Consider the following 27,784-nt stretch of genomic DNA (forward strand, 5'->3'; position numbering starts at 1 on the left):
GATAGAATCCTTTCTGTGCAATTCCTCGCTTCTTTTGGGTTAGACTCGTTGGGCTCGTGTTGTATATTCGCTCCCTAGTACCTTTCTACGCTACTCTCTGCTAAATCAGTCGATGTACTCCACTCGTCTTCATTCTCTTTCCTATTCCGCATTTCATGACATCTGGTGCAGCAGTGATAGGGATTCCTGCCCGAACGAGCAGGAGAGTTTCCCATTATGGGAGTTCATCGGCCATAGAACCTGATGCTGAATCTCGCATCTCGACGGGTTCAATGAGGATAAAGGTGTCAGCACGAAGAGGTGGTGGTACAAACGGAACCAAAGTGAAAGCATATACATATATACATAGTACATACATGTGCTCATTGCAAGAAAAGGACAATCAACAGACCAATAATTGCTTGTCTTGGGGTTGATTGCAGTCCTTTTGGGAAAGGGTGAAGTTGCGGATAACAGTGAGACGGCTTGACAAGCGAGGTAAGAGCTTCTCGATAGATAAGTGTTCCCCTATTATCTGCGCCTTTTGCCTCTTCAACGACTCGGTCCATTCAATCTGACTTCGGTCCGACCACACCTCATCGTCATGGTTCAATTGTTCTTCTTCCCCGGCGAGATTCTCAGACTTCTTAGGACGTTTCTCCACATACAACTCCAACCACAGATTCAGTACCACCCGTACCAGATGAGGGAATCTTTCCCTATCCGACAAGAGCATGTCGATCTTGTCCCACACCCGACGGAGCTGGGGCAAGGAATCGACATGGAGAAACTGAGTGTCCGACCAGTTGTTTGGAAACTCGTCCGTAAAATCGCTGCGAAGGTTGAATTCGACGGAGGAGACCGGAAAAGTGGGGCTGATTCGTGACAGAAGCCGCTTGCAGCTGACCAAGGTCATGGCTCCCGATGGATATGCAATGTTGAGATTTCGGTTTTCGCTGCAGCTATTCCTGGCATGGAGTTGAATCTTTCTCAGGGCGACTAGACGACTGAGGTCGGGGAACCCTGGGCACCCGTCAGCCTGACGAAGACAACAGCTTTGATTCTAGAAGCTTACTCTCGCAACAACCATAAAACCTGACGGTGAGGGTCTGAAGTGTTGCATAGCACACCTGGAGGATTCCGTTGATTGTGTCGAGATTGTGCTGGTGATGATTATGTTGTGAGAGGCGCCGGAGAGGAATGTCCAAAACTTCAAGCTCTGAAAGGATACCAGGATGTTTGTGTAGCAAGGGGTGTGAGGTTGTATCCCAGACGGTGGGGAACTGGTATCGGTATTTCCTCAATCGAGCGCGGACGGTTGCTTCGACTTCATCCCCAGGTCTGTCGTCCGTCCAAGCCCTACCCAATCTCAAACTCTTGAGCGTGGTCGAAGCTGCCAAAAGTAAGAACTGGCTGGCGTCCATCTGGCTTATTTTCAGCTCCTCCAATGCCATGTGAGACTCTGGGGCGAATAATTTCCGACATGTCTCCTGGGGCTTCGGGAGAGGTTGAATTGATGAAGAGAGTGAACGGAGAGCGACTTTAAAGCGGGAAGAATGGAGATGAACTCGGCGAGTAGGTCCCCGCACCGTCTATTGTTGTATGGCGGCTGGTCCCAGCCCACTCGCACACGCCTGGGTTGCGAGAACGAATCCTCGACAATAACCCAACGCTGTGGGAGCTTCAGCTTCTGTATGTAGGAGGCGAATCGTGGGTTGGCCTTCAAGAAATCCACAAACCCGTCCAACCATGGCCAAGTTCTTCTTGTCATGCGAAGGGTTTCGTACAGTGCCCTCTGGGATACCACTGAGGTCATCTGCCGCGATACTATACTGCAGTGATGCAAAGTTTCTCGATCGAGGATCTTCGAGTCACTGGCGGGGTGTATGATATGCTCCAGGAGCTCCTCCAGAAGAGTTGAGAGCATTGTGACGTCCAATTTTTGTTGAACGAGCCATCGTTAGTTTATGCAGACTTGGAGAAGCGATAATGGAGAGTGCTGCCTTACAAGTGATTCTGCTGAAAGCCTTGCAGTGCTTGGGCTTAGTTCAAGTTTTGTCGAACTGATTGTTCACCTTTGTTGACTGATCCAGTTCTCACGCGTGTCCGAAGCTTTGGGTACCATAGAACTCAAGTGGTGAGTGAAACCGAGCGGATGGTTGAGGACAGATCAAGGCTACTATCGCATCGATAATATTGGACCTATCGCTCACGAGTTAGGTCGTGTTGCACTTTGGATGAGCTCGTTATGATTCGTGATTTGATACATCTTAGTACATAATTTAAGCAGTGACCTTCCATCCAATCTGCGATGCCTCTCGACTATCGCATCGTTCCAGCCACGCCTTAACATTTGGGAACTCATCCAAGTTCTCGATCATGGCGTGTTGGTGAATCTTGATCCACGGGTGAGTCTTGATATCTGCGAGGGAGTATTTGCCTCTTCCTGAGCCTGCGAGGTAATCTCTGTCTTTGAGGCGGATTTCGAGGACGCCGTAGAGTCGCTTGGTCTCGTCAATGTAGCCTGAAGCAAGGACGCGTCAATTACTGAGAGATCCCGCTGGGAACGGGAAAAAACATACGTTTCTTTGCATAGGGGATGTCTTCAGGTGCATATTTGTTGAAGTGATGATCTTTGGAAACATGTCAATCGTTTCACTTGTCCTCGAGGAGACAACTTTAATACTCACTCTGGCCTTGCATGGGGCCAATACCACCATGCGCGAAGAAGAGCCATTGGATCATGTCGCTGTAGTCGTTAACCTCCGTCTGGGGGTTGAACCAGAACTTGAAATCCTTATCATAGTTCTGTGCCAGATAAAGGAGGATGGCAGAGGTTTCGAAGACAGGGAAGTTCTCTCTCGCTTGGTCAACGAGAACTGGGATACGACCATTGGGGTTCAGTTTAATAAACCAAGGTTCCTAAAGGTGATTGGTAAGGATCGTCGTTCGTGGATGGGCGCATATCAGCCTAACCTTTTGAACATTGGTAGAGATATCGACTTTAGTCGCGTCGTAGTCGATGTTGGGGTAAACCTTCTTGAGCTCTTCGAGGTAAATAGGGGGAACAACACCGTTAGGTGTGATCATAGTGTAGAGGTGGAAAGGCTTCGACGAGGACGTCATGTTTGCAGTGAAATAAAGACGAGGATTTGTTGGCGAGAGAATACGAGTATGACACTGAAGAGGGAGAAGTGGGTGCTGGGTCCAACGCGACTTCGCCCTGGTCTGACTCTTTATGCCCCGCCTCGTATTCAAAATCACCGATGACGTATTCCCATTTGTACGATACGTCCGTGGCAGTAAGTGCACCCTTGCACCGCTGGGCGCTCGAATTCGTAACATTGGATACTTAGAAGGCTCACCGGAGTTGCGCTGATTCAGCTGTCTGAATCAGCGATAATTTGAAATACGAGTAAGAGCCTAAGAGGGTCAAGGACAGGGTAGGTCAAGGCGCTCATTTCTGGAAGAAGAGATGATTAAGCAACGAATAGAGTCATGAAGGCGTGCTTTTGATGACGAATCAAGCACTGGAGAACCGCATGAGCACACTGCGCAATTCAAGCGTCTGTGCGGAAGACCGGATAGCAACCACTACACGACACTTTCCAGAGGTCAAAAACGAAAAGGAATTGGGTGCCAGACGCCAGTAAATAATAAACTTTAACAGCACATGCCTATTGTAAGTCGGATATGGTGTAACGGCTAACATTGCCGCCTCTCATATTTGAGAGAGTTTCCGCGGCAGCTCGGGGTTCGATTCCCCGTATCCGAATATTTTTGGCGGGAGTGAGCTGCATCTTTTCTTTCGATTTTATTTACAAGTTTTACAAGGAATTTGGACACTTGGACTAAGAGACTTCCTCTCGATCCATGCTAATAATTTGCAGGGGCCCAGCGTTCACGAAACGAGCGAGGAAGAGTGAAAATGCAGCAGGAGGTCCAGCCTCACTCGTTCGGCGTGATGAGATTGTGAAGGTTTGAGACCTGCCCAATCTCAACACCAGATGAGAGATGCAGGCGACCCAATCACCTAAAATCTGGGTGCCCACAGTTACTGTCCAGGCGTAAAACATGCCGACATCGGCGGCAACCCATTCCATCGTGATTGTAAAACGGTTTTGTTCCTTTGCATGGACCACGGCCACTCGTTTGAGTGCGACTACGAAAGGATCGACACTTGTTCCGGAAGAGAGGTGCAGGAGACGGGTGACGATAGTGAGACGCCGAAGATTTGGGAAATCGGCTTCGGTGAAGGCTTTGAAGGTGTTCGCAAACCATGTTCCGTCAACCCTGAGTTCCTCTAGGTTGGGAAGCGCAGGGCAGGATTCGAGGACGGAGAATGCAGGGCGACGAAGCCCGGCGTACCAGGGGAGATCAAGTTTGTCAATAGTGAGGGAGGTTAACTGCTGGAACGAGCTAACCCATTTATTCAGCTCCTCGATGGAAGGATAGTAGAACTCCCCCAATCCCAGGCGCTTTAGATGTGGAGCTGCCTCGGAGAATAGAGAACTGGCAACAAACCAACTGAGGTTTAATTGATCCTCGAGTTGGAAGTTGGCCAATTTCAACTCTTCGACAGGGGAGGTAAGGAGGGTTGAATAAAGCCATTGAAGGAGTGGAGGTGTCCACATGGCGTACGAGTCGATGGTGAGCGTTCGAAGGCAGGTCTTCTCTCGCGCAGATGTGGATAAAGTGATCATGGGGAGTGGCGTCTTTCCTGGGGATACTCTGTACTTCCAGTATCTCCCATCCAGGACAGACTCATTTGAGTCGAAGGCCTGCTTTAGTCCCAGGATCCTCCGGACGGACGAGACCGCTGTAGTGAGAACGGACTTGGATGGAAATACGGGTATGCATTGACATTCATCCGACGTCCAATTCAAGCCATGAATTTCCAATGACTCGCACCCTTTCTCGAGAATGGTGTTGAGGAGCAGGCCGAGCGCCGGATAGACGCTTGAAAGCTGCGATGGGGGAGGGCCGCTGATTCTTCGTCCTTTCCACTTCAGAACCACCCGACGAAAGCGCCGAAGTCTTCCAAGGGTAGACTGCAGTCTGGCGATATGGTGTAAGAACGGGTCATCCATGCTATGCGAAATGAAGACCAGTTCCTCGGTTTCGTCGACGAAGAAGGGGAGACGCAATGCAGTGAGGGCATCAAAGCACCTGTCTGTGGTGCTCGGAGGGGCAAGTGTGATCCTTTCCCGTGGGTGCGGGCAGCCTATTTTCGCGAGATAGAGGCTTAAAGCTGTATGGTAAAAGGATCTTGACGATAGTGCCAGCGTGAACAAGGTGCTGGATGCTAAATCTGCAGCACCCAGGATTTCATGAAGCAACTCGGACGGTAGCAGAGATAAAGCAGGAGTTTTGGCATCCTATCATCCGAAATTAGCTTTCACTCAGAATAAAGGGCAACAACTTACATTTCCTCCGGCCGTAGAAGCCAACATGGAAGTCAGATTGAGAATGGCCCGCGCCCGCGGAGCCCGCAGGCCCTATCGCCATGTGGCAGTGCCTTGATTTCCCATGACACAGCCGCATCACGGGCCTGTCGAAACGAATCCCGACCGCTGCGGAGGCTCCATCCCGTCGCCGTCGATACAACTCGAGCTCGAGCTCATCGCTGGTCACGATGTCCGACTCCTTTGCTGACCTTTGGAACTCAACGGCGCCCACGAAATCTCACAATCTTCCCTTATCCCAACAAAAACGGGCTCCGACAGCACAGTCTAGACCAACTCAGGACGTCTTCGCATTACTTGCCCAGAGCTCATCGCCGTCTTCGACGCCCAATTATGGTGGAGGAGCCAATAGAAGCCAGTTCTCGTCTTCATTACATTCGACCGGATCGTCCCCCAGACCGATAACACCCTCTGTTGGCGGCAACAACGGTATAGCACGACCGACATCGTCACTTTCGCAATCATCCACCACGAAATCGACCTCGAGCAACGATGCGTTCGGGGATCTATTCTCTGGAATGTCCGCCAACAAATCCAATGGGAACGCTGCCAATCTGACCATGGCCGAGCGCGCAGCTTTGGCTCAGAAGCAGAAACTGGCATCACAGTCGCCTGCATCAGGCACAACTGGTTCCACGTCGATAGGTAACCAATGGGCGGGATTGGACGCCCTAAGGGGAGGATCTTTCACCGCGACCCCATCCAAACCAGCAGCGACGACGATCGATGATGATGACTGGGGACTCGGTGATTTTGGCGCGCCCTCCAAGCCTTCAACTCAACCCCAATTTGCACCGCAGCCGAAACCCTCATCCACACAAGATTCGTTACTCGGATTCGACGACGACGTTTCGCCAACTACATCCCAAACAACTACTCAAAAGGCCACTGGATCTCTATGGGATATCGACGACTTTGCTTCGCCTCCGAGCAAGCCTCAAGAACACGTTGACAATCCCGACTTGGACTTCGATTTCGGTAATCGTGAAGACCGAGATTTCTCCTCAACGTCCAACACCGCTGCTCAAGAACACGGGGAGGATGACATCCTTGGCATGCTCAGCAAGCCAGTGGAGGCAGTTAGGGCGAGTCAACAGAAACCCGCCAATGGTGTATGTATCTTCGTACGAAGTGCGAAACGGTTTGGACTTAATCCGTATTCCAGGGCTACTCGCATTCTACTACACCCTCACCTCAGCCTCTGCCATCTCGAAGTAACGCGACAAGATCATCCTCACCTCCACCCCACATTCTCGGCCAAATCGTAGAGATGGGTTTCTCAGTTGCCCAGGCCAAGGCTGCTCTCGCACGAACAGAAACCGGTACAGACGTACAAGCCGCTCTCGACATGCTCCTTGGCGAAGGAAGCAACAATCCCAGTCGATCCGTCACACCAGCTTCAGACCGCAGGCGCCCCGGTGCCGGTGAACGTGGCTACTCTGACGAAGATGTCCAACCCAGGAGAAGGCCCGCTCAACCTCAACGCGAAGGGTCGTCGGGCACTGGAACGCCCAACGCCGAGAAGCTTATTGCTCAGGCAAGCGAAATTGGCTTGAGCGTACTCTCAAAGGCATCTCTGTTTTGGAAAGAAGGAAAGGAGAAGGTGCAGAAGGCATATGTGGAAGCAAGTGGTAGTGTTGCATCTGGTACCCGCGATACCCGACCCAAGTGGATGCAAGACGCCGGCGAGGGATCGAGCCAGCCGCCGCAGCGGTACAACGAAGAGCGTGGAGCAGTGGGTTCAAGCTTCAGAGACGGCGATGACGACTACGAGCCTTCATCCGCATTCGCCGATTCACCTGTCTCAAGCGGGTTCAATCGCAAGCAAGCTCCTCCTCCCCCTCAACAACAACGAGCGCAGCAACCAGAGCCAGACCTCTTCTCTTCTGAACCAGCTGAGCCCAAGATTTACGTATCACCATTCCGTCGCAAAAAGGTTGATCTCTCCGCCCCTTCTGCCCCTGTGGCAGAACCAAGCCGTGCACTACCTCCTCGGGCTGCACCCGCTCCCAAACCCAAACGCCACCTTCCTTCATGCTCTCCATCCAACCTATCCCGCGTCGTCCAACACAAGACCAAAGGAACCGACGCCTTCAAGCTCGGACAATTCAGTGTCGCAGCCGAGGAATACTCCAAAGCCATCACTCTCCTCCCCTCCAATCACCTCCTCCTCGTACCCCTCCACACCAACCGCGCCATCGCGCGCATCAAATGCGGAGAGTGCAAGGCCGCCATCGAAGACGCTAGTGGTGCATTGTCTATCATCGGGTCTCAGAAAGGCTGGGAGAGTTGGCATCCAAGTGACGAAGAGGGCGGATGGGAATTGGAGAATAACGATTCGGAGGCCGATGGAAGAGGCGGGTACACTGTCGCACGATCCAAAGGTGCTGAATGGAGTGATTCTTGGGGCAGAGGCGTCGATCTCAAGGATGGCTGGGTGAAGGCGGTCAAGCGACGCGCTGAAGCATTCGAGGGCCTCGAGAAGTGGAAGGATGCCCGCAAGGATTGGGAGATCCTGGCTGGCGGAGGCGGAGGAGGCTGGGTTGACGCGAATACCCGACAGGAAGCTGTTCGAGGCCTTGGAAGGTGTAAGAAGATGTTGGATGCTGCTACCGCCGGAGACAGTGCAGGCTCGAGTCGCCCTGCTGCTCCTGCAGCACCCAAAGTCAAACCCCGACCTCGCCCCACCCCGCCTGCATCCACCAACACAGCTCCCGGAGTCGCAGTCCAGGCATATCGCGCACAAATCAAGGAAGCCGAAGCTGAGGATGCCCTCAAACATACCCTCAAGGACAGCGTGGAAGCCAAACTCGAAGCGTGGAAGAAGGGTAAAGAAACCAATTTGCGAGCTCTGCTGGCTAGCTTGGACGTGATTCTATGGGACGAGGTCCTGAAGGAGATGGGCAAGAAGCCCGGGATGGCAGACTTGATTAGCAGTGGTGGTGTTAAGAAGTGGTACATGAAGGCTGTCTCTAGGGTACATCCCGACAAGGTGAGCTTTTAACTACTTCGAACTTGTTGGTTTGCGTTGGAGCTCACCCGTTACTGCTAGCTCAACTCGAACAACTCGACTGTAGAACAGAGGATGATCGCTGGAGGCGTGTTCGGGGCGCTCAACGAAGCTTGGCTGGCGTTCAAGCCGTAATCTTCATGATGATACTCTTTGGGCTGGCGGGGAACTGGTTTCTGTGCTATATTTGTATACCTGTTGCGGAACATAGAATGGACATTCTTCTTAACAGATGGAAGGATAGCAAGTTGGTGACGAGTCGCCCAGGCCCAAAGTGTTCACGCCGAAAAACGAAGTTGCGGGAAGAGCAAGAATTTATGCCTGAAGATCGAAATAGGCTTGTGCATTCGATCCTCGAAGTTCCCTCAATAAATGCTGAAAGGAAGTGGAATATCAGCGACGGTAATATTAGACACTCCCACGAGCGACTTACTCTGACGGCTTGTCGGTCTTGCCACCGTCGCTTCAAGTAGATGAAGAACTTCTTGAGCTCGTCAAACATGAAAAGAGGAATCAGGCAAGCCATCATGGGAACCGCGACCTTCCAGAAGCTTTCAAAAGGAACGGATGAGCTTAGTGCTTACAGCAGAGAACGACGGGACTTGACTTGCAATTTATCCGAGTTCTCATCTACGCTCCAGAACGGCTGGAAGTTCATTCCCTGGAGTGGGATGTAAGCTGATGGAACTGAGAGAAGTTCAGGGCTCCACTCACGAAGTAGCCGGTGAGGAGAGTCAGAGGGAGGAAGACGATAGACACCAGAGTCAGGCGGCTCCTGGGAAGACGTGAGATAGGGGAAACGACGAAGCGGCTCGAGTAATGGTAACAGACATCACCGTGTTCATTTCATAAGATGCCATCTAATCGTTTGTGTTAGTGCGTTGAAGGGCATGGTGACTAAAATAGACGTACATTAAAAGCAAAATTGATCAAGTTTTCTGAGATACCAGAAAACATGTCCAGGCTTGTTAATGCGAAATCCATATGGTCGTAAACATCCGCCTTTGTAAGATCGTTAGCCAGAGTGGATGCAAACTAGGGACTGAACATACCAAGTAAACCTTGGCTTTATAGCTGAAATACCCTTGAACCTCGACGTGCGGGATGGCTCCTGGACCCCCCTGCTTCATAAACTCTCGCAAGTGGTCGTCGTCGGTCTTGATATGACCCTCTCTTAGATCACGGTGAAGGTCATGGATATGGCTTGGCTCCAGATTCGCAAATGCCTCTACTTTGGAGCCGGTGGTAGTAAACTGCGTGCTCGCTCCAGGAAGCCATCCGTGCTTCCGTCTCTTATGTCTTCTCTTGGCCTCTAACGCGTCTTGCTGTTGTTTCGCCATGGCCAGATTATCTGCCAAGGCAATACACCTGTCTAAATCGTACTTCCGCAGACCGAAAATCATTGTCTTGATGGGGTCTAATGTTCTTCTGTGCATGATAAGATCGCCAGATAGGATATGCACTATGTTGCGTTAAGCTTTCGCACCAAGGTTCTCAAAGACAGGGACGCTTACAGTATCGAACGGCGTTCATGCTTGGGTTCATGAGTATTTGATGCTCCAAGTCATGAATTTTTGCCTGGTACTCGTCCATCATCTCCAATATACGGTCCACGACTACGCAATTAGCCCGTGTATATGGCACGGGTGATTGAGACTAACCTAGATCGATCAGACTTTGAACGAGAAGAGATGCATCATTGGATTCCCTCAGAACGGAATCTGCTTGGTGTAACCGGTCGACGATGGGTACTGAGTATTCTAGATTGGGAGAGGGATGGATGGAGATAACGGTTCCTACATGAAGAGTCAGCTTATGTCGCGCCGGACGATGAGACAAGGCACGGACCATTTCTGAGAAGGAAAATGAACAGCGGTTGGTGTTTGATATTCACTCTGAAATCCTTTTTTAGCTCACGGATGCGCACAATCAATTCCCGCCTAGCCTGTAGATGGGTGTGAGGAACATGCTACTAACAGACCGTTCAGGGTTCACTCACGGGGCTAGGAAAGCCACTGAGTGCTGTAAACCTCTTCCGAAGTGCATTTCTGGCCCTTGTGACAAGACCTCTACGACGCGACTTCCTTGGTTGTTCAGGAGTCTCCGTATCAGATTCGTCTTTTACACCTGGGTTCGAATCTGGCTCAGAGGCCGGTATAGGATCAGTTTTGGCGAGGGTGTTCAACTCTGAGGCGATCGCTGTACTGGCGCTCCGTAGTCCAAGCCCACTGTCGCTCACAACCGAGAACGTTCGCCGGGGTGGGCCCTCGCCCGATGCAGCTTGTTTCGGTGAGGTCGGCATCTCGACCTCAACTTCGAGAGGAAGAGGTGGAGGTTCCTCGTACGGCTCGAAATCGTCATCATCAGGGTCTGCCAATACATGACACAGAATCCTGATGAAGAGATGTTCGGGGTAGTAATCCGCCTTCGAGTGGTTGTGGCCGCTCTCGTGAAGAATATCTTCGAGAGCCAGGGAGTGCAACTCTATCAGAAGCGACATGAGCACATAATATAAAGATATACGCGTCGTTTTCGTACCATATTTGAGAGCAACAGCTCTGAGAACGTTCCAGTCTATGCCTCCAATGTTAATCCATCGAACGGCGAGTGGTGGGGCAGAGGGATCGCTGTCTGGAGTCGTATTCCCGCTTTTTGGCGACTTCTCCGACATTTGACGAATGAATTGGTCATTCCCCATCCTTGCAAACCGGGCCTCTTCATTGTCGTAGTCGATAATGTCGATAACACAACTCTGTTTAAAATGACCGTATTCCTCGTTGGATGCACCACTTCGTGGATCAACACCTGGCTCAGCACCGGCACAGGCATCATGGTCGCAAGACTGATGGCCAGGGCGATGGTGACTACTCTGAAATCTCGGGGAAAACGTGAGTTTTCTGTGTAAGGTTGAGGGAATATGGATGCCGTTCAGTGGGCGGCGATCTGGTTGTATTGCGCTGAGTATACTGGCCGAATCCATTGAGCTTCGACTACGCAGCCTTGACAAGTGCGGAAGTTTTGGAGTTACGTGCCCGTACTGCATGGTTGGAGACAAAGTCCACGAGGCGGTCTGTCGTCGCTGTCGTCGTCGTCGCCGTTGTGCATCGAGGTGGTCGACATCACCCACAATCTTACCGCGAGAAACAAGGGCGTCATTTGCTTGGCATCGTCCTTCGTGAGAAACACAAAGCCAAACAATTCTGCCGTCCCTCAGCGTGTTCACTGGCTTTCGACTCTGTCGACAGAAGGACAGAGCTCACTGTCAGCTGACGCCGTATGAGCCCTCCACTCTCTCTAGACATGCTGTTTGCTATGTTGCTGGATGACCTTCGTGTAGTGCCAACCGACCTCGTTGTTCCCGCAAGAGCTAGGGTTTCTTCTGCGTGGTTCGGGGCGACAGGGTTCGAGTCACACTGGAACGTGCAAGGAATCTTGACGGACATGACCCTCAGGAAACGCCAACTCGCTTCACTGGCAGACATAGGGTTCTTCACTCATACAATGAGGAACCTCGGTGACTTATTGAAATCCGATACCCTGGCATTGACCATCGATGCAGCCAACTGGCCAAGTGTGGCGTTAGCAATCAGGAACCCCGCACCAGCCCCATCCCACCGCACCCACATCGGGTCTAGCAACGACCACTTGACGATAGGCTCGGATAGGCAACGAGGAAACCTTCAAGTTTCCCGAAACGTTTCTAGTCAGAGACCGGACACTACGGATTGCCGGTACCGACGAAAAGGACCAACCACATCCAGCCACATCCAAAGAGATCTCGTGGATCTCCACGACCAATGTCAAAAGTTGAGGCTGTTGAGCCCACATGAGCACAACCACCGCGACCCTCCGCAGGACCCCTGAAAGCCAGCTGAGAGGTCTTTTCCCAGCCAAAAATCTATATCCGGACTATTTTTTCGTGACCCCCCAGCGAGGGGTATCCGGACCCGGAAAAGACCTCGCGCCAAGCCTCAATCTATATCCGGACTTTGGAAAAGACCTCAAAAATCGCCAAAATCGTCGAAAATCGCCAAAAATAATGTATTTGGATGCTATAAAGCGTTTGGTCAATCATCGTCCTATTATACACTCGCACTATACAACCAAGCCTCAAAAGCTACCATTGCATTGGAGGAAGATGCATAAATATACCTTCTTACTTATCTGTAAAGTCGCCTATAGTCGCACTACTGCCATCTACACATACATCTACATAACTATAGAAAGTCAACGAACGCGATCGCCTACAACGTCATACATCATGGTTGTACATTGAAGAAACGAGGGAGAGTGCGATTAATGGCATCACGCCAGCCCAAATACGCCAAAACCTCTCCAAAAAGTGTTCCGAATGTGAATCGAACGTACCACCTGCATATGGTCTTGAAAGGAGTATATACAGCCTACACTACAGGCCCATCGCTAGGCGTCTTCGCATGGGTCGTAGGTGCCCAGTATCCGGACTTTGGAAAAGACCTCCTCTTGGCGGTGTCGATATCCGGACTTTTGCCAAAGACCTACTTTTCCCCGACCCCCCATCTATATCCGGACAAAAAAACACCTATCGTCTCAAGACCCCCCGCCTATATCCGGACTTTCAAAGACCTCTCAGTTGGTTTTCAGGGGTCCTCCCTCCGCGACCAGCTGACCACGTCGGTCATCAATTTTGGAACCGACCTGGCAATTTAGGGCAATTTGTGGCTTCAGGGTGCCTCGTGTGGGGACCACTCTACCATTGCACCGGGATATGCTGTTAGCCCCACTTGGCGGGCAATTTCCATCGAGGGCACAAACAAACTCTATACTTGTCTATCTTTCCCTTTGAGGGAATGTGCCGAACCTCGCGATTTGGGCGGCGGCGACGCGCACTTCACCATATGTTCTCTATTCCCGGTGGATTTAGACAGGTACATTCGCTTTCTTTTGACGTCCTTACGGGTTGACAGAATCAAGGAAGAAGGAAGACCGATGGAATTCCATAAGCTTGCTGAGTGATTAATTCGATGATTTGGGAGGTAAGTCAACCACTGGCATCCGCCGTCACATGGGTCCTGATGACTTCCTGCTGGTACGCTACCCACGTATTGCCATACAGTGAGCTTAGCTCCGATTCCAGTGGAGAACAACACCCCAAATGTACGAGAAAGAGGTCGGTCCCAGTGCCTGGTCTCGTCTCGAATGAATTCTTTCTGATATCGAACAAAGGCTCTCCACTCGCTTTCCATGCATTAACCTTGTAGTTAAATCGGCCAAGCCGACGTTCGTGGCAAAGGACTGTATGGAAATGTTCGCCGTGGCGTCCAATGAGACATTTCTGCCCATCGCACCAAGCTCCAACAGGATACGTAGCCTGTTCTATCCGCTGAATACACCACGAATGTATGGGCGGCAGGACGGCTTCTGATGCGCCGCGCTGATCAACGTTCAATAGGCACCTTGGCCCACCCGACATTTGATGTCCGAGGATTCCTTTCTCGTCGTACCTATCCCATCGTTCCTCGGGCGACTCTCGTGGACGCGAAGAGCGCTACTCGATGAATTCCCTCTCTTCCCATGGCTATCGCCCGCCGGACTTCTGCCGCCAGCAATTTTCATGCTGTTGTGGCCTCAGATTCTTCAAGTGTCAAGAACGCCACCGAAAATGCACAGAGACAATCGGTCAATCATCAACTTGAGGGACGCATGCATACGGCCGAGTCACGATGACAGCGAAATACGCGAACACGTAGCGACTTGGAATGATACGGGCCAACTCGCAGCGCATTTTGCCTGGCTGGACTCCCATATGGCAATGTTCATTCTCGCCTTTTGAAAATTTGCTGCTCCTTCCGACCTTTGAATCCCTTGTACCCCGGAACAAAAGCATGAAGACCGAGTCTTTCTAGGGCGTAGATCGCAGCAGGGCGACGGCGGACATTGACTGCCGCTGCGCCATGGACCTGGACCGATAGTCCCGAGTTGAACTCGACAGCCATCTGGGGCTAATACGAACTAAGCTTTCACCGCCTACTTAGAGCCTAACGCTCAAAACCTTCTTCAAACCCAGCTTCCATTCCACAGTCATTTCGATGGTAGGGCAATACTAGATATCACCAATCTTGAACGTCAGTCTTCTTTGATAGTAGTAGCTTGAATCTGGACCGAACGGTCTACTTCAAGCTGGTCCTGTGTAGTTGGCGATCTTTGTAATAAACATCTAGAAATCTTCTACCTTGTCTTGCTTCCATTGTCCTGCCAGCATCGAGCTGGGAGCCTGAGCGCCTAACATCGCCCGTTTCGTTATCATTCGATACCTCTTTTCCACCTCCGGCTAAGCCCGGAAACCGCTACGCAGCAGAGTAGGAAGACAGAAACATGCTCGACATGCATGGCACTGTCCAAACACTCGTTAAGAAGGGATTAATTGGCTCTCTGCTGTCCCTTGAGGTCTGCGGACCCAGCATTTCGGCGAAATATCACCGACGAGTACTGAGGACACAGGACATCTGAGAACACTTCGAAAGATAGGCCCGGTTGAACTACTACGGAAACCATGAGGCTCATTAATCTGATAAAAGCACTCTGCGTACTAGTATCCTGATGGATAACGATCGTTCCGCTCACTTCTCGAAACTTCTAGGCAAGGATCATGTTCGACAATTGAACTGTTTGTGGGCGCTACAGAAATAAGCGCCCAACCGGGAGGCAATAGCAAACGCACAAAGCAGTGGGTACACATCTAGTGCCCCCCTTTTCTGATACGGTAAGAATACAGAACACCCTGAGCGCAGTAGCTCGGAAGAGAGGTGCAACTTAATGAACCCCTTCTCAGTGGGCCTGCTACACATGAAATCTGGTATCAGCGCCCACTGAGCAGGCTCATGGGACTAGTAGTGTGACCCCAACATCTCCGCAATCTGCCCTTCGATGTACATCCAATTACGAGTACGACATCGTAGTTGTGTATCTACAGATGAGTACATACGCGATTTAGTGCCCTCCGGTGCTCGTCCACACCCCGCCAATTTCGCGATTTCGTTCTATTCAGAGGTTTAGTGCTTGTTTACACAGAACACCTACTGTATGCCCACGCCAGTTCTTCTGCACGACTTTGCCGATTAAACGTGCACCAGTTCTGTACAATTTCTGCTGTAATTCAGAGTATCTGTGGACATCGCGGGTCGGAGGTCCGTTCGCCCCACCGTGACAGCGGTGCGCCTGCGTGCTGTGTTAACAGTGAGACCACCTGAAACCACCTCCATAGCCACCATCAAGACATATCCCGTCCACGCTGGAACCTGACCACCACCGGCATCGAGTTCAAGCTATCGATTCATCACAGCACGCTGCGACCAGGTGGGCCAGACATCGTCCCGACGTCCTCGACGCCTATGGGTTCCCGGTGTGGACACCTATAACCGCGCCGCCGACGGTTAATCCATACCCTCCACCACTAACCACGTTGTCGAGGACACCCAAGACAACAATGCCATTTGTTTCCGATCCCGCCTTTCAGCTGATCCATTGCACGTTGAAAAGCGGAACCTGGGTTAAATTTAAGCGCCCATGCCAAATAAAGATCCGTTTCCGGCTAGCCCCGATCCCTCCCCTGTATACCTGGACGCCATCGTCTTGGTGTTCCGGGTAATCCTGGGTGTCAATACAGCTGCATTTTCACTTTCCCCCACGATCGCCCCTGACCCAACGATTGAGCTCAAAACCGGACCGCACGAGCTTGAGATAAAAACCAAGGTAAGATATACAAGTAATATTACGGCAAATTACAGCACATAAAGATATAAAGATAGGTAGTTGTAACTTTGATATGGCATGTTTAATAGGTAGATAGCAGTAATCGAAACAGATGATGAGAATGAGAGGCCACATGATACAAGGCAGGCGAGGTCAGAGAAGTCAATGAGATATTTGACAAGTAACAAGCATGTCAGCTACGCGGTAGAACAAGGGTAGAGGCGATGATGATACAACAAGTCCCATAGAGGTCGAATGAGCAACAAAAACGTGATTTGCGGCTTAGATCAAGAGTATAAGCACAAACCAAGAAGATAAGGCGCCGAATTGAGAAAACGAAATTCATAGGTGGCCGTAAAAAAGACGTAAAAGAAGCAAGACGCATGCGAAAGTCCTAGAAGAAACAACCAAAAGCCCAACATAAGAATGAAAACCGAAGAAGTCCAAAATGAGAAGAAACCGGAGATGATGTGTCGTGAAAGTAAGCTGTATGTGTGTTATGTCCATGTCAAGTTGTTAGAAGGTCCAGCGTGTTGTGGATGCATGAGAACCAGGAACGAATGGAAAGGCATGGTGATTAAAAACGAGCAAAGAAAGAAAAAAAGCGGTCAAAGCCATCCGTCGAGATATGGCGACGGGGATCTTCAGGCTTTGGCAGGGTTCGGCGGAGGCACATAGTCTTTGTGCACCCGCATATGCTGGCCAAGGTTGTCGTGCCGGCTAAAGTCCTTGCCACACCCAGGGTAAGGGCATGTATGGGCTGTTCGCATGCGACGATTAGCTCAACTCGTAGAACAAGGGAAGACGCAGACCAACTTACGTTTCTCATTGGTATGAATGCTTCTGACGTGTCTCTTCAGATGCTCACCACGAGCGAAGCACTTGCCACAGCCCTCCACGTCACAAAGATACATCCGCGCACCCTTTGCACCTGCTCCACCACGACCCTTGCGACCTGAAGTAGCGGTGCCTACAGAGGGAAAAAGTCAGAACGAAAACTACAAACCATAAAACAATGAACGTACCCTGAGCGCTCCCAGCCTTCCTCAACTCCTCCAAGCTGCTGACAGTAGGCACTCGTCGACCACGGCTCTTCTTGGTGAGGTTGGGAACAGGGACAGGGACAGGAAGACTCGCAGCAGGTCGGACCTTGCGCGTCTTTCCATCTGGACCAAGCTCGAGATCACCACCAACCGAAGGGGAGACAGACCCATCAGTGCTTCCCTCGAATCCAGGGACGTTCAGGGTCCGGAGACCGGTGCCAGGCGGGGTGGTAGAGGAGCCAGATTCGCCGCTAGGTTGGGAAGCAGCCGCAGCAGCGGTCGCAGCATAGACAGAGTACGGGTTGTATCTGCCATTAGCACTACCCCTGGAGCGAAGGCCTCGAGAACCAGCGGAGCGACGACCACCAGCAGGAGCGGAGGCTGAGTTACCAGAGGCGGCGGCGTTGTTGGAAGTGGCCCTGCGGGAGGCTGACCTTGAACCTCCAGCACCTTTGGACCTGGACCGGGGCACAAACTCGCCATCCTTTTCGTCATCATAATCAAAGCTCTCATCACTGCTCGAAAGCAGATCCTCATCCCCCTCCCCACCAACCTCCTCACCCTCATCCGCCAATCCATCTCCAGCCTGACCGTCGACGTTGCGTTGAGTGAGCGTTTGCGTGCTAGCCTTGCTCCTGGTGGAGCGTGAGGTAATGGTCCTGTTGGAGGCTCGCTGCTTCATCGTCGGCTTCCCACCAGCGCCCACCTTCCTTCCAGCGCCCGCCCCACCCGTGAGACCGTCCACAGCCAATGCTGTACCAGTCTTTCCACGACGTTGTCTACCATCCCTACCCTTTACAGCACCCCCGTCTCCCTCTCCACCATTCCTCCCAACAACCCCCTTGCCCTCGCCGCCCTCAATATCTGACAATAACCCCGTGCCCTCACCATCGGACTCCGACTCGGAAGAGTCGGCACTGTCGTACTCGCCACCCGCCTTCTGCCAATCCTGCACGACGCCGATACCGGAAACGCCAACGAGGGTCGGAGAAGGCGCAGCGTCCAAAGCCGATTCAAAGTCGTACATGTCCTGTGGCTGATCGACCGAGTCGCCTGTCTTGCCAGCGTCATCGAGCATCATCATGCGAGGGGAGATACCTTGGTTGGCAGCATTGTTGTGAGCGTCAGTCAGATCGTTCATGTCCACTGTCACGGGCATAGGCGGGATGTAGATGTTGGACGCTGAAGTCGAAGAAGTGTTTGTCGGTCCGGAAGATTGGAGCCCAGAGTTCGTCATCGACATCTCCATGTTCATCCGCAAGATGTCCATGTCCATGTCAATCCCGACACCCATATCGCCTGCCATACCGTGTCCATGCACAGCACTTTCGACATCCATCAATGACTCCATCCCTCCCATGTCCATATCGAATGTGGGTTGGTGTTGTTGCGCAACCTTCTCGTCGATGTCGAGCTGCATGATGGAAGACATATCCGCGCCCTCGGAGACCACGTTGATTCCCTCTTCGTCATACACCGATCCAGGAATACAAGTCATCGAACCAGAGTTGACCATATCGCTCAACAAGCGAGTGCTTCCATGGTGAGCGGCGGCAGCGGCCGCCAAGGTCGAATGTTGCGAGGGAAGCGACTGGCTGGGGATATGCGCGACGGGAGAGCGCGAGGAAGTCGAAGAAGTGGACGAGGAAGCGGAGAGGGAAGGTGCGAGGGGAACAGATCTCGAAGACGACACTGATGATGGAGAAGTCGACACGCCCGGAGCATAGCCGCCATTATTCGGATTGGCATATCTTTGCTGCTGGTTGTGATGGACTTGATGTACAGCTGGCGCGCTAGGTCGCCTCCCCATCTCGCTAAGGAGGACCGGTGGAGAATATCCACCTTGTGGTTGTGGCTGGGAACGAGCAGGGAACTGAACATCCACGAGTGGTGCCGAATGTCTTCGCTGATCGAGTGACACAGATGGCTGAGGGCCGTCCCGGCCCCGGTCCTGTCGCTTCGACTCCCTTCTTTGCCTCTCCCGATACATCTTCTCATACTGGCCTGCGTACGCGTCGTCCTCCGGAATGTTCCCAGGGTTCATGGAACCTGCCTTCCCAATACCAGATGCGCCATCGTCGAAGAACTCTTGATGGAGTGGCGACCTTCGAGCTTGTTGGATTTGATTAGGATGGAGGGGGGATCTTCCGTGAGTACCTCTTTGCTGGTAACCTTGTGCATAAGGATGGTGATGCTGCCGAGGGGACAATGAACCGGCATTGGGAGAGGTCGAAGGCTGGGCAATACCCATACTCGCCCGTCGCTGAGCGAGCAGCGCCTGAGAGTTGTTCACCCCTGCACCACGCCCAGAAGTGACTGGGTACGAGGAAGGACCAGGAATCACGGGAGATAAGGAGGCCGTTGAGGACATGGGAGTGGGTGGGGGACCACTCATCGCCAATCCAAGCCCATTTCCAGAACCGTTAATGACCATTCCATAGTCTGCACCAAGCCCGTGACCAAACTCATGACCTGGTGTCAAAGGCAAAGACATTTGTCCGGGCGATAGCGATGAAAGGGAAGATGCCGGAGACCCCGTCGGGTGAGCATTAAGGTTGAGATTCAGATGGAGCGACTGGGCGTGGGGATGGGAAGGGGGATGGGATTGTTGAGGGCGGCCGTACGACATCGAAGGCTGGTGGAACATTTGGGGAGGTGACACCGATGCAGAGCCCGCTGACGAGTAGCGCATATGTTGCTGGTTATGCTGTGAGTGGGACTGCGCACCGGGCTTTGGATGCCACTCGTCAACGTCCACGTCAAATAAGAGAGGATGTCCGCCGTTGCTTCCTGTGCTGCCGCTGCTCGAATGCCGCTGATGGTGATTGTGCTGGTATTGGGATTGTGGCGCCATCATGGACTGGGAGTGCGAATATGATGGGTTGGGCTGGCCGCCAGAGACGACTGCCTCGGACCCAGCGTATCGACTCGGGATTGGTGAATGAACGGGTGCGGCCGAAGAGCTGGGTTGGGACGAAGGAATGTATAGTTGGCCAAGCATGCCAGGCTTGGCTGGGCCGCTCGAGGCGTTAGGATTGGACGAAGGATAAAGACCGTTAGAGTTGGATGTCGGGGCGGAGGGAGAGGATTGGCGGACGGTTGTAGAGTTGGAAGCTGGTGCACGAGAGGCGGTGTTACTGGTGGAGGTAGAGGTGGCGTCGGCGATATGTTGGCTTTGTTGTTGCTGCTGCTGAGCCAAAAGCCCAAGTCAAAAGTGTCGTCGTCGTCGGGGTGATGTAATGAAGCAAAGAAGAGAAGATAAGGTGGCGACGTGCGAAGCGACACGAGCGGACGGCGGGGTTGAAAGTTTTGGAGACCAATGGAGGTACCAAGGGGAATTGATGATCGGCAGGGTAAGGTCATCCAAACCGTCAGTGAAAACGATAAGTGAGGAAAAGGCCAGGGACTTACGAGTCTTTGATAAGAGTTGTTGCTATCAGTTATATTCTGGGTGTTGTTCTTGGGCGACCAAGTGATGAAACTGTTACAGTCGTTGGGAGCTGTGGGGCTTGAATAGCTGAGTGAAGGACATGAGTCAGTTGATGTGGATGGACAAACAGATGAAATGGTGAAACAAGGGGGAGCGTCCTGTCACTGCAAGTACAAGTGACCAGTGAAAGACGAAAGGTGTAAAGACATATGATAAGTGTTTACGGGAACTTACTCGGTAGCCATGATGTTGCCATAGGTTGCATTGAGGTCGAGTTCACCAGCCGATGTGTAGACCACTGCCCCCGGATTGCCGGGTGGGTGAGCAGAGGCAAAAGCCGAGTAGTCGGAGCTAGGACCGCCCGGCAGGACGTCGTTCGCGTTGGGGTTATAGAGACACGCTAGGCCACTGTCGACAACGTCTGTGATTGTTGGATCTTGTTCTGAGGATGCAAAGTCGTACAAGGAGTTGGATTGTTGGGTGAAATCGGTGAAATCGGTGTGGCCTGAGCTCTGAAAGGAAGTTGCTGATGTGGATGTGGAGGAAGATGAGAAGGGGGACGGTGAGGGAGCTGAGAAGCCTGAGCCGGTGTCTGAGTAGGTTGGGCTGACGGGTGAAGCAGAGGCAGGCCCCGTTGTCGTCGTCGCTGTCGTCGTCGGTGGCAGCGGCTGGTGGGACATTTTGGGGTGGCTGTTTGGGTGGAAGAAACGGTTGATCGCAGCACGGGCGACCTGGGCAAGATTTGAGGAGGAAGACTGGGAGATGTTCATTTTGAAGGAAGGGAAATAATTATTTAAAAAGAGGGCGTTTATTCGACGGGGTCCGGTGTCTGACCTGGAATGGAATGGATAGCGTGGAGGAGCGGGTATTCGCACAATTGGATATCAAGTGATGCGGCGGCTAAACTGTCCAAATGATGCGGAGAAAGGACCAGAACACAATTTCAATTTCCTTCAAATCGCTCTCTCCACTTGGCGCACCAAGGTCGATCGCTCGTCCAGATATCGTGGCCAGCAGCCCGCGTCCAGGGCCAACTGTGTCGTCGCAGATACGTGTCAGGTCGTCGTGAACCCCCTGCAAGTCGATCCCAGGGCGGTCTTAAGAGAAAAAGATTGGCTGTGGTGGGGAGAAGAATGAGGAATGGAAAAGGAACTGCGAGAGAGAACGGGCTGAGATACTCGACTGTCACGCTTACCCAACGCGGATATTCCCACCTCTTGGCCTAAATCGAGATCTAGATCCCCGATAGAGCCAACATCCCCGTAACCACTGCCCTGGCTCCCCGTGCCTTCCAACAGGTCACAAGAACCGACACACTCAAAAGTCCGACAACTCGGCCGTAATCATGGCCTATCGTCTCTCCCGTATCTCACTTATCTCCACATTCCTCATATCCAACCAATCCTCACACCTCCACACATTTCGCACAATGAATCTACCTAACAACTATCAACTTTTCCCCATTATCAGTTATACTTTCCTCTCTGTTTCAGCCCGAATACCTTCCCTGACGGCCGGTTACGGACTTAGAGGGAGTTTGAACGCTCACCGGACGTTGTAACTTTCGTGCCCAATCTTTCGTCATCCCAAAATTAATGACATTCAAAGCCCTCTTCGACACCCGAGAGGTGACAAAAGTGTACTACTACGCCCTTCGAACTGCGATTGATCGTGACAAGCGTGTAACAAATGGTGGACTAGGTTCAAGCCAACCGTCAGCTGCAGTGAGGTAACCGTGGAACATGAACGCTGGCCATCGCTTCGGCGGCGATACCATCTCACATTAGATAGGCGCCCGAATTTCAGAGTAGATCTGGTATTTCATCTTGGAACCCTCGTAGATTATCTTCCAGTGTATATGGACGCCTCGTATAGCCATTCAATCGCCCACGCACCTTCAAACACGACGACTTCGGTGGACAACTGTGAATAATCAATCGATAAAACACCAATCCACCACCGGCCCCGTGTCCTCTTTGGGTACGTATCCCGTGACAGAAAACCATCACCACCAGTCTTATTATAACCACGTTAAAACTGGACACACATAGAAGGCCCATACACTTCGTTTCCGAAGTCCTTTACAAAATTGAAACCCCTCCACTGGTACTATCTGTCCCATGCTCATGGGACATTACGGTCACTTCGGCTCCTCCCAGTCCTATTCGCCTATCACTCCCAATTCACCAAAAGCAGTAAGTAACATATCGTTCAACAGTCTTCTTATGACTCCCTCCTCTCGGCTTATTCCCTCCGCGCTCTCTTACGCTGATGGCGCAGTACACTTAGCCCACTCCAAGAACAGACAAACAAGTCTTCAGTCCCACTGGAGCAGAAACGCCTTTTGACACTTTCAACGTAATTTCTCTAGTAGGCAGTTTGGTCCCCGGTTACCGGTTTCATTTCAGACGATCTGCCAACTCTGTCTCCGAGTACCCCGTTGAGATGCACACCCAGAATTTAAACGACTTTAAAGTTAAGCGCTCGATACGGTTGAACCAACCAGATTTCTAAGGCTACGTTACGTTGTACCTGGGGGGAAGCACGCCCAATCTGGTTGGGCAAGCGCCCAGCGCGGCCGCGCAGACCAGGGCGCTTATCAGAAGGCATCCTCTAGTCGACATACCTACCTATCAGATCATCATGCTGTGGGATACGATGGGGCTCGCAGAATAACTGCCATAGATGCTCGGCGCTTCCCGCGTATTTGGGCGGTTGATTGATGAGATAAAGATTGCTCTCCCTGCCAGGGGAGTCATGCGAAGCCATGGTGTTCCAGAGGATGCAGCCACTGATCCCTCAAAGAATGATGAGTGTAACTTCCATATAAGCGATGTATCATATAAACGATGTAGCAGTTTCAAACGATACAGTGGCACGCTTCTTGTTAACAAAAGAAGTCAGATTTTACTCGTTTAACAGCATTTTCTGGACAATTTAGTCGATTTCAGGTGGTGGGCGGGCTATCTACATAACATCCTTACCGTAGAGGACCTCAAAAACGCCGAATAATTTCCGGAACAGGATTGAAAAGCTCACGCAACGATTAATCAGTGGACGACTCGAGCAAACCAATTATACCAAAGGGACCCCGTGAAGGTAATTGGAAGCCGAAGTGTTGGCTCGAAGCGTTTCCTGCACAGTCTTTTCAGCGGGCTTTTTCAGTCTGTTGATATCGTGTATCATCAAAGATGATGTGGTAGAAGTAGAGAAGATCCATATACATAGCAGTACGATAAACAAATATTGTCGGAATTTCGTCGAGTGGGCATTGCATTGCATGTGTACACCAATCTGCGTACCATCCGGGAGCCGTCTGACACACCTGTTTCCAGCACGTTCGAGCGCATTGTATACGGTACATCGCACTATCCGGAGACTCGTGTACCTCCACAGACACAGGTATTACATCCAATAATGCCAATACCCCACATCAGAGACATCAGAGCGCTCAGCGCTGCATTGATCTCACGGGCGCCTAACAGATAAGATGATTGAGCGGCTAGTCCTAAATAGCCGGTTTCCGCGAAGAGCAATGTATTCAGCCACCCAACTTAATTTAGATTGTCAAATACAGCGTGTTCAGCCCCGCACTACCCAAGTTGAATTCCTTTACACAAGAAATGGACGCGCTCGGAATACGCGATCCTTCATACAGATGAGGCTAGGCTGAGGTCAAGGGTTGGTTTCGACGAATAGCATACCGAACGCTCGCACTCCCATCATACTCTAAGTACATGAAAGACGCCAAAACAAACCTTAATCCCAGAATCCCAGAATCCTAAACCCACCTGCCTCGTGTTGATAGCATTTTCAACTCACACCCCCGTGGCACTATCACAGACGTCTGAAACCATCAATCCACTTCAGTATCGAACGCAGATCCCTCAACAAAGACCACTATAGCTCAATTCATCACGTTGAAGCTACTGCTACTAGTCCAAGTAGCGGTGGTATCCAATGGTTCTAAGTGGAATCAACCCGGGATGCGCAGCTAAATCGACCGACATAGTAGCAGTACAAACCTGCAGTCGGTTTGAAGTTATTTTTAGATGCATGTCCGGAGTGTTCTAGCAAGGGGTCTTGCAAGGTTGGAAGCGGCTCGACACTGGGATTGGGTTAGAGTATCGATGGATATATGCGGGCAGGTAATCGGGCTCTTGGAATGAACGGCTAAGAACCTTCGTACTTTAGGAAAGGGCGTATATTTCAAATGGGAGGAAGGCTGCGCCTTCGATGCTGGCGTAGTTGAATCACGCCGCTAGGGAGTTCAGACTGGCTTCCCTCACGTGCAACTACATTGCTGCGACATGCACAGACAGATCTTATCTCATTGGCGCTGGTTGGGTGGATAACCGCCTGAATTCATGCCCTGGCCCTCTGGGTTAGAATCTACGTCCACCAGACAGTGTTGATCCCAAAATCAGTTCCAACCTGGAGCCACACCTCACCGAATCTTTTCCATATCGCCCTTCAAAGTGTTTCATTTCGGGCGATGAACGGACGTGCCAAGGTCGGGTATCCTCCAGAACGCGACAGACAGAGCACGGCCACTCCGAGTCGCTGAAAAAAATATTTCTCGATCATGATATTCGTTGTGACTTGGTCTACCATTAACCAATCGGAGCCCCAGTCAACTGTCCATTACAACTGTGTTTCAGAAAAAAACTCGGAGAACTGCTCGAGACCGAGCGCATACAATCGTAAAAAGCAATGCACCGACGTCGCATCGTCAAGGAAGCATCGGGACTCGGAACATAAATCCTCTCCGACGGGACAGCCTCGCTGCTTGCATTCGGCACTCAATCGAGCCTGTGTGCACCTTGTAACTTGGTCGACGTCGGGCTCGTATTGCCTGGAATGGCGATAAGCATTGACAGTGCTATTTTTGGGATATATATATAACGTAGTGGGTCCGGCCGAGCGAAGAGCCAGACTCAATGGCGGAGGTTGGCCAACCAATCGAAGTAGAGGCCGCTGTTACAATCACCAAGGATAGCGCCATCCTCAGGCTATGCTCTATCTATACCGGTCGGGGTCTCGGCGCTCGTCGGTACGGCGGTCTGAGGCCTGGCGATGGATTTCGAACACCTTCCCTTCTACTCCCAACTCCAAGGAAAAGTCCGTATCGTATCGCACTCCAAAGGCTATGTAAAGACAGACGAAGCTTCTCTTTCGAAAGTCCAGAGTAGTATGTCGTTCCCACCGGTTCCCATCTCGAACCTACTGAACATTGGTGGAACCCACGGATGAGCATTGCAATGTCCGAATGTTTTCGAAGTACCGTAGCTTGATGATCTATCTCGGGATTTGCCATGATTGGCCTTATCTCGTGTTTGATGGCCATCGAAGGAATATTTTACCCCGCATTCATTCGAGTACTGTTTTGCCGACGATGAATGCTCGACTGGACCAATCTGGCTCGCCACGTTTGAACATGAAGCTCCAGCTTCCGATCCCGCACCGGCACTGTTGGAAAAGAGAGGGGTGAAATGCATCGAAATGGGAATTACTCCCAAACAGTGCCTTTGGGAATAAACCCCATCTCAATTAAAGCTTGGCATCCAAACACGAAACAGCTCCCAAGAGACCCAAATTTGAAATAATTAGTCGTGGAAGGCACCGATCATACATTTATGGATTGATGCTACTAGGAACTGTCCTGCCTCGTGAGCCACGAGCGTAGCCAATCGAATAGTCTCAGTGCTGCCGCTGGGATCGTGGTCATGGTGGCGTCTTTTTCATCTTACATGGACAGCGACATCGACGGTGGAGTTGTGCAACATTCAACGGTCAGTCGCTGCCCGTCTATCGTGTATGTAGGCCCTCATTCCGAGAAGACAGATAAAGTGCTTCGGGAAGATTCGAGTACAGAATCCAGCGCCCACTTGTTCTGGAGGCACCCAGAAGATCAGAAGTGGCATTTTTTATATTAAATCGAGCTTCGGAGAGGATGAGACCATCTTCGCCTGAAGTTAGATTGAGTGTCTAAGAAATTAGTATGCATGCGATAGTCGAGAAGCACCTTCCAGATCCGATAGTAGTCCGGCAGAACTTCATCGACATCGGTCAGCTCCATGATCACCACCACCACCACTTCATTTCGCTGGTACAACTTCGGTGACGACTGAAATTCGTCAATGACAGCTTCAATCAGACCTTTCGGGACCTACCAACAGGCAGCCAGGCTTCTGTTACCACGGAGCTCTGCTGAAGAGGTCACTATAGATATGATGAGTTGTGTGCTTCTGCGAGCTCACACCAGGAGTCGGTTTCTCACAAAGCACAGAACTCACGGTCCATTCTCTCAAGTATCCGAACGCTTCTCACTTCTCCATCGAAGAAGATATCTTTGGAATGGAATCAATCAGTGAGAGAGATATAAGGATTTTCAGATCGTAAGAACGAGCACCATTCAATTATGATATCTTCATAAGTGACATACTTGAAACGGTAAACCATAAACCAGATCTGGGGTCTTCGACTCGGGAGGCAATAAGCAACGTGTGTGAATTCCAGACGTACCTGATCTACATCTGCTCGCCACTGATGCAGACCCACGGGGTGTGTGAGAGTTGGCAGGTGGCCATCGTGGTTCCTGAGGAACCAGGTACTGAGAGCGATCTCCATGGATGGGCGTAGCCACTGGGAAGAGACCCACAACACCCTACGACTTGAGGGGAAAGCGACGCAGGGACCCGAGAGAAAGAAAGGAAGGATGAGTGAGCAAGGGACTGCAAGGGAGGGCGCCGAATTGAATTGAGTGCCAACTAAGTTGGACTTTGAGTTGCCGCCGCAACGTGGGTAGGCCTTAGCGATGCACGTGAATGCAAACGAAAATACAGTTCACAGCGAGTGGTAGAGGATGTTTGAATTAGTGTTTTGTCGGTCGAAGGGAAGAAGGGTATTGGATTGAAGCCTGTCTGAGTCTGAGCTAAAGGCTCAACTTTGGCTTTCGAACGTAAAGTCAGATCTAATCCATCTTTTGTTGAACCATATGACCACATGAATGGCTTGAGGCAAGCGATTGCCAGACGCGAGGTTGGCTCCGACACAACGGTTAGTGGGCGAACAGACCCTACCAGGACAGGCGGCATGCAACAGGATAAAACAACCGCAGCACGAT

At 51.5% G+C, this 27,784-nt stretch overlaps 8 protein-coding genes and 1 non-coding gene across 9 annotated transcripts; 3 read left to right on the top strand and 6 right to left on the bottom strand.

Annotated features, from left to right (window-relative positions):
- Positions 1-382: 382 nt before the first annotated feature.
- CC1G_00665 (hypothetical protein) lies at positions 383-1,433 on the bottom strand (the record flags this gene model as incomplete). The annotated part of the gene is made up of 2 exons (XM_001829434.2): positions 383-1,002; positions 1,055-1,433. 2 exons carry the CDS (start codon positions 1,431-1,433, stop codon positions 383-385), a joined length of 999 nt encoding a protein of 332 aa, XP_001829486.2.
- An 828-nt stretch (positions 1,434-2,261) lies between these two features.
- On the bottom strand, positions 2,262-3,105 carry CC1G_00666 (glutathione S-transferase; the record flags this gene model as incomplete). Its single annotated transcript, XM_001829435.1, has 4 exons — positions 2,262-2,503; positions 2,562-2,612; positions 2,670-2,901; positions 2,956-3,105. 4 exons carry the CDS (start codon positions 3,103-3,105, stop codon positions 2,262-2,264), a joined length of 675 nt encoding a protein of 224 aa, XP_001829487.1.
- A 561-nt stretch (positions 3,106-3,666) lies between these two features.
- On the top strand, positions 3,667-3,754 carry CC1G_20013. Its single transcript has one exon. It is a non-coding gene; the product is annotated as a tRNA-Glu (tRNA).
- Positions 3,755-3,830: 76 nt separating this feature from the next.
- Positions 3,831-5,432, bottom strand: CC1G_00667 (hypothetical protein; the record flags this gene model as incomplete). Its single annotated transcript, XM_001829436.2, has 2 exons — positions 3,831-5,357; positions 5,406-5,432. The coding sequence occupies 2 exons, from the start codon at positions 5,430-5,432 to the stop codon at positions 3,831-3,833; spliced, it is 1,554 nt and encodes a 517-aa protein (XP_001829488.2).
- A 530-nt stretch (positions 5,433-5,962) lies between these two features.
- Positions 5,963-8,589, top strand: CC1G_00668 (UBA domain-containing protein 7; the record flags this gene model as incomplete). Its single annotated transcript, XM_001829437.2, has 4 exons — positions 5,963-6,089; positions 6,156-6,556; positions 6,610-8,436; positions 8,497-8,589. The coding sequence occupies 4 exons, from the start codon at positions 5,963-5,965 to the stop codon at positions 8,587-8,589; spliced, it is 2,448 nt and encodes an 815-aa protein (XP_001829489.2).
- Positions 8,590-8,769: 180 nt separating this feature from the next.
- On the bottom strand, positions 8,770-12,080 carry CC1G_00669 (hypothetical protein; the record flags this gene model as incomplete). Its single annotated transcript, XM_001829438.2, has 14 exons — positions 8,770-8,829; positions 8,888-9,005; positions 9,039-9,115; positions 9,169-9,229; positions 9,286-9,314; positions 9,367-9,456; positions 9,507-9,916; positions 9,969-10,070; positions 10,116-10,250; positions 10,303-10,399; positions 10,454-10,938; positions 10,993-11,323; positions 11,955-12,017; positions 12,075-12,080. The coding sequence occupies 14 exons, from the start codon at positions 12,078-12,080 to the stop codon at positions 8,770-8,772; spliced, it is 2,064 nt and encodes a 687-aa protein (XP_001829490.2).
- Positions 12,081-16,829: 4,749 nt separating this feature from the next.
- CC1G_13761 (hypothetical protein) lies at positions 16,830-21,428 on the bottom strand (the record flags this gene model as incomplete). Its single annotated transcript, XM_002912183.1, has 5 exons — positions 16,830-16,945; positions 17,006-17,155; positions 17,211-20,418; positions 20,640-20,745; positions 20,893-21,428. The coding sequence occupies 5 exons, from the start codon at positions 21,426-21,428 to the stop codon at positions 16,830-16,832; spliced, it is 4,116 nt and encodes a 1,371-aa protein (XP_002912229.1).
- An 825-nt stretch (positions 21,429-22,253) lies between these two features.
- Positions 22,254-23,172, top strand: CC1G_00673 (hypothetical protein; the record flags this gene model as incomplete). Its single annotated transcript, XM_001829442.2, has 4 exons — positions 22,254-22,382; positions 22,500-22,638; positions 22,818-22,853; positions 23,030-23,172. The coding sequence occupies 4 exons, from the start codon at positions 22,254-22,256 to the stop codon at positions 23,170-23,172; spliced, it is 447 nt and encodes a 148-aa protein (XP_001829494.2).
- Positions 23,173-25,390: 2,218 nt separating this feature from the next.
- On the bottom strand, positions 25,391-25,975 carry CC1G_13762 (hypothetical protein; the record flags this gene model as incomplete). Its single annotated transcript, XM_002912184.1, has 2 exons — positions 25,391-25,513; positions 25,886-25,975. 2 exons carry the CDS (start codon positions 25,973-25,975, stop codon positions 25,391-25,393), a joined length of 213 nt encoding a protein of 70 aa, XP_002912230.1.
- Positions 25,976-27,784: the final 1,809 nt, after the last annotated feature.

Source organism: Coprinopsis cinerea (genome assembly GCF_000182895.1).
Source record: "Coprinopsis cinerea okayama7#130 chromosome 1 map unlocalized cont3.1, whole genome shotgun sequence".
Classification (NCBI taxonomy): Eukaryota; Fungi; Basidiomycota; class Agaricomycetes; order Agaricales; family Psathyrellaceae; genus Coprinopsis; species Coprinopsis cinerea.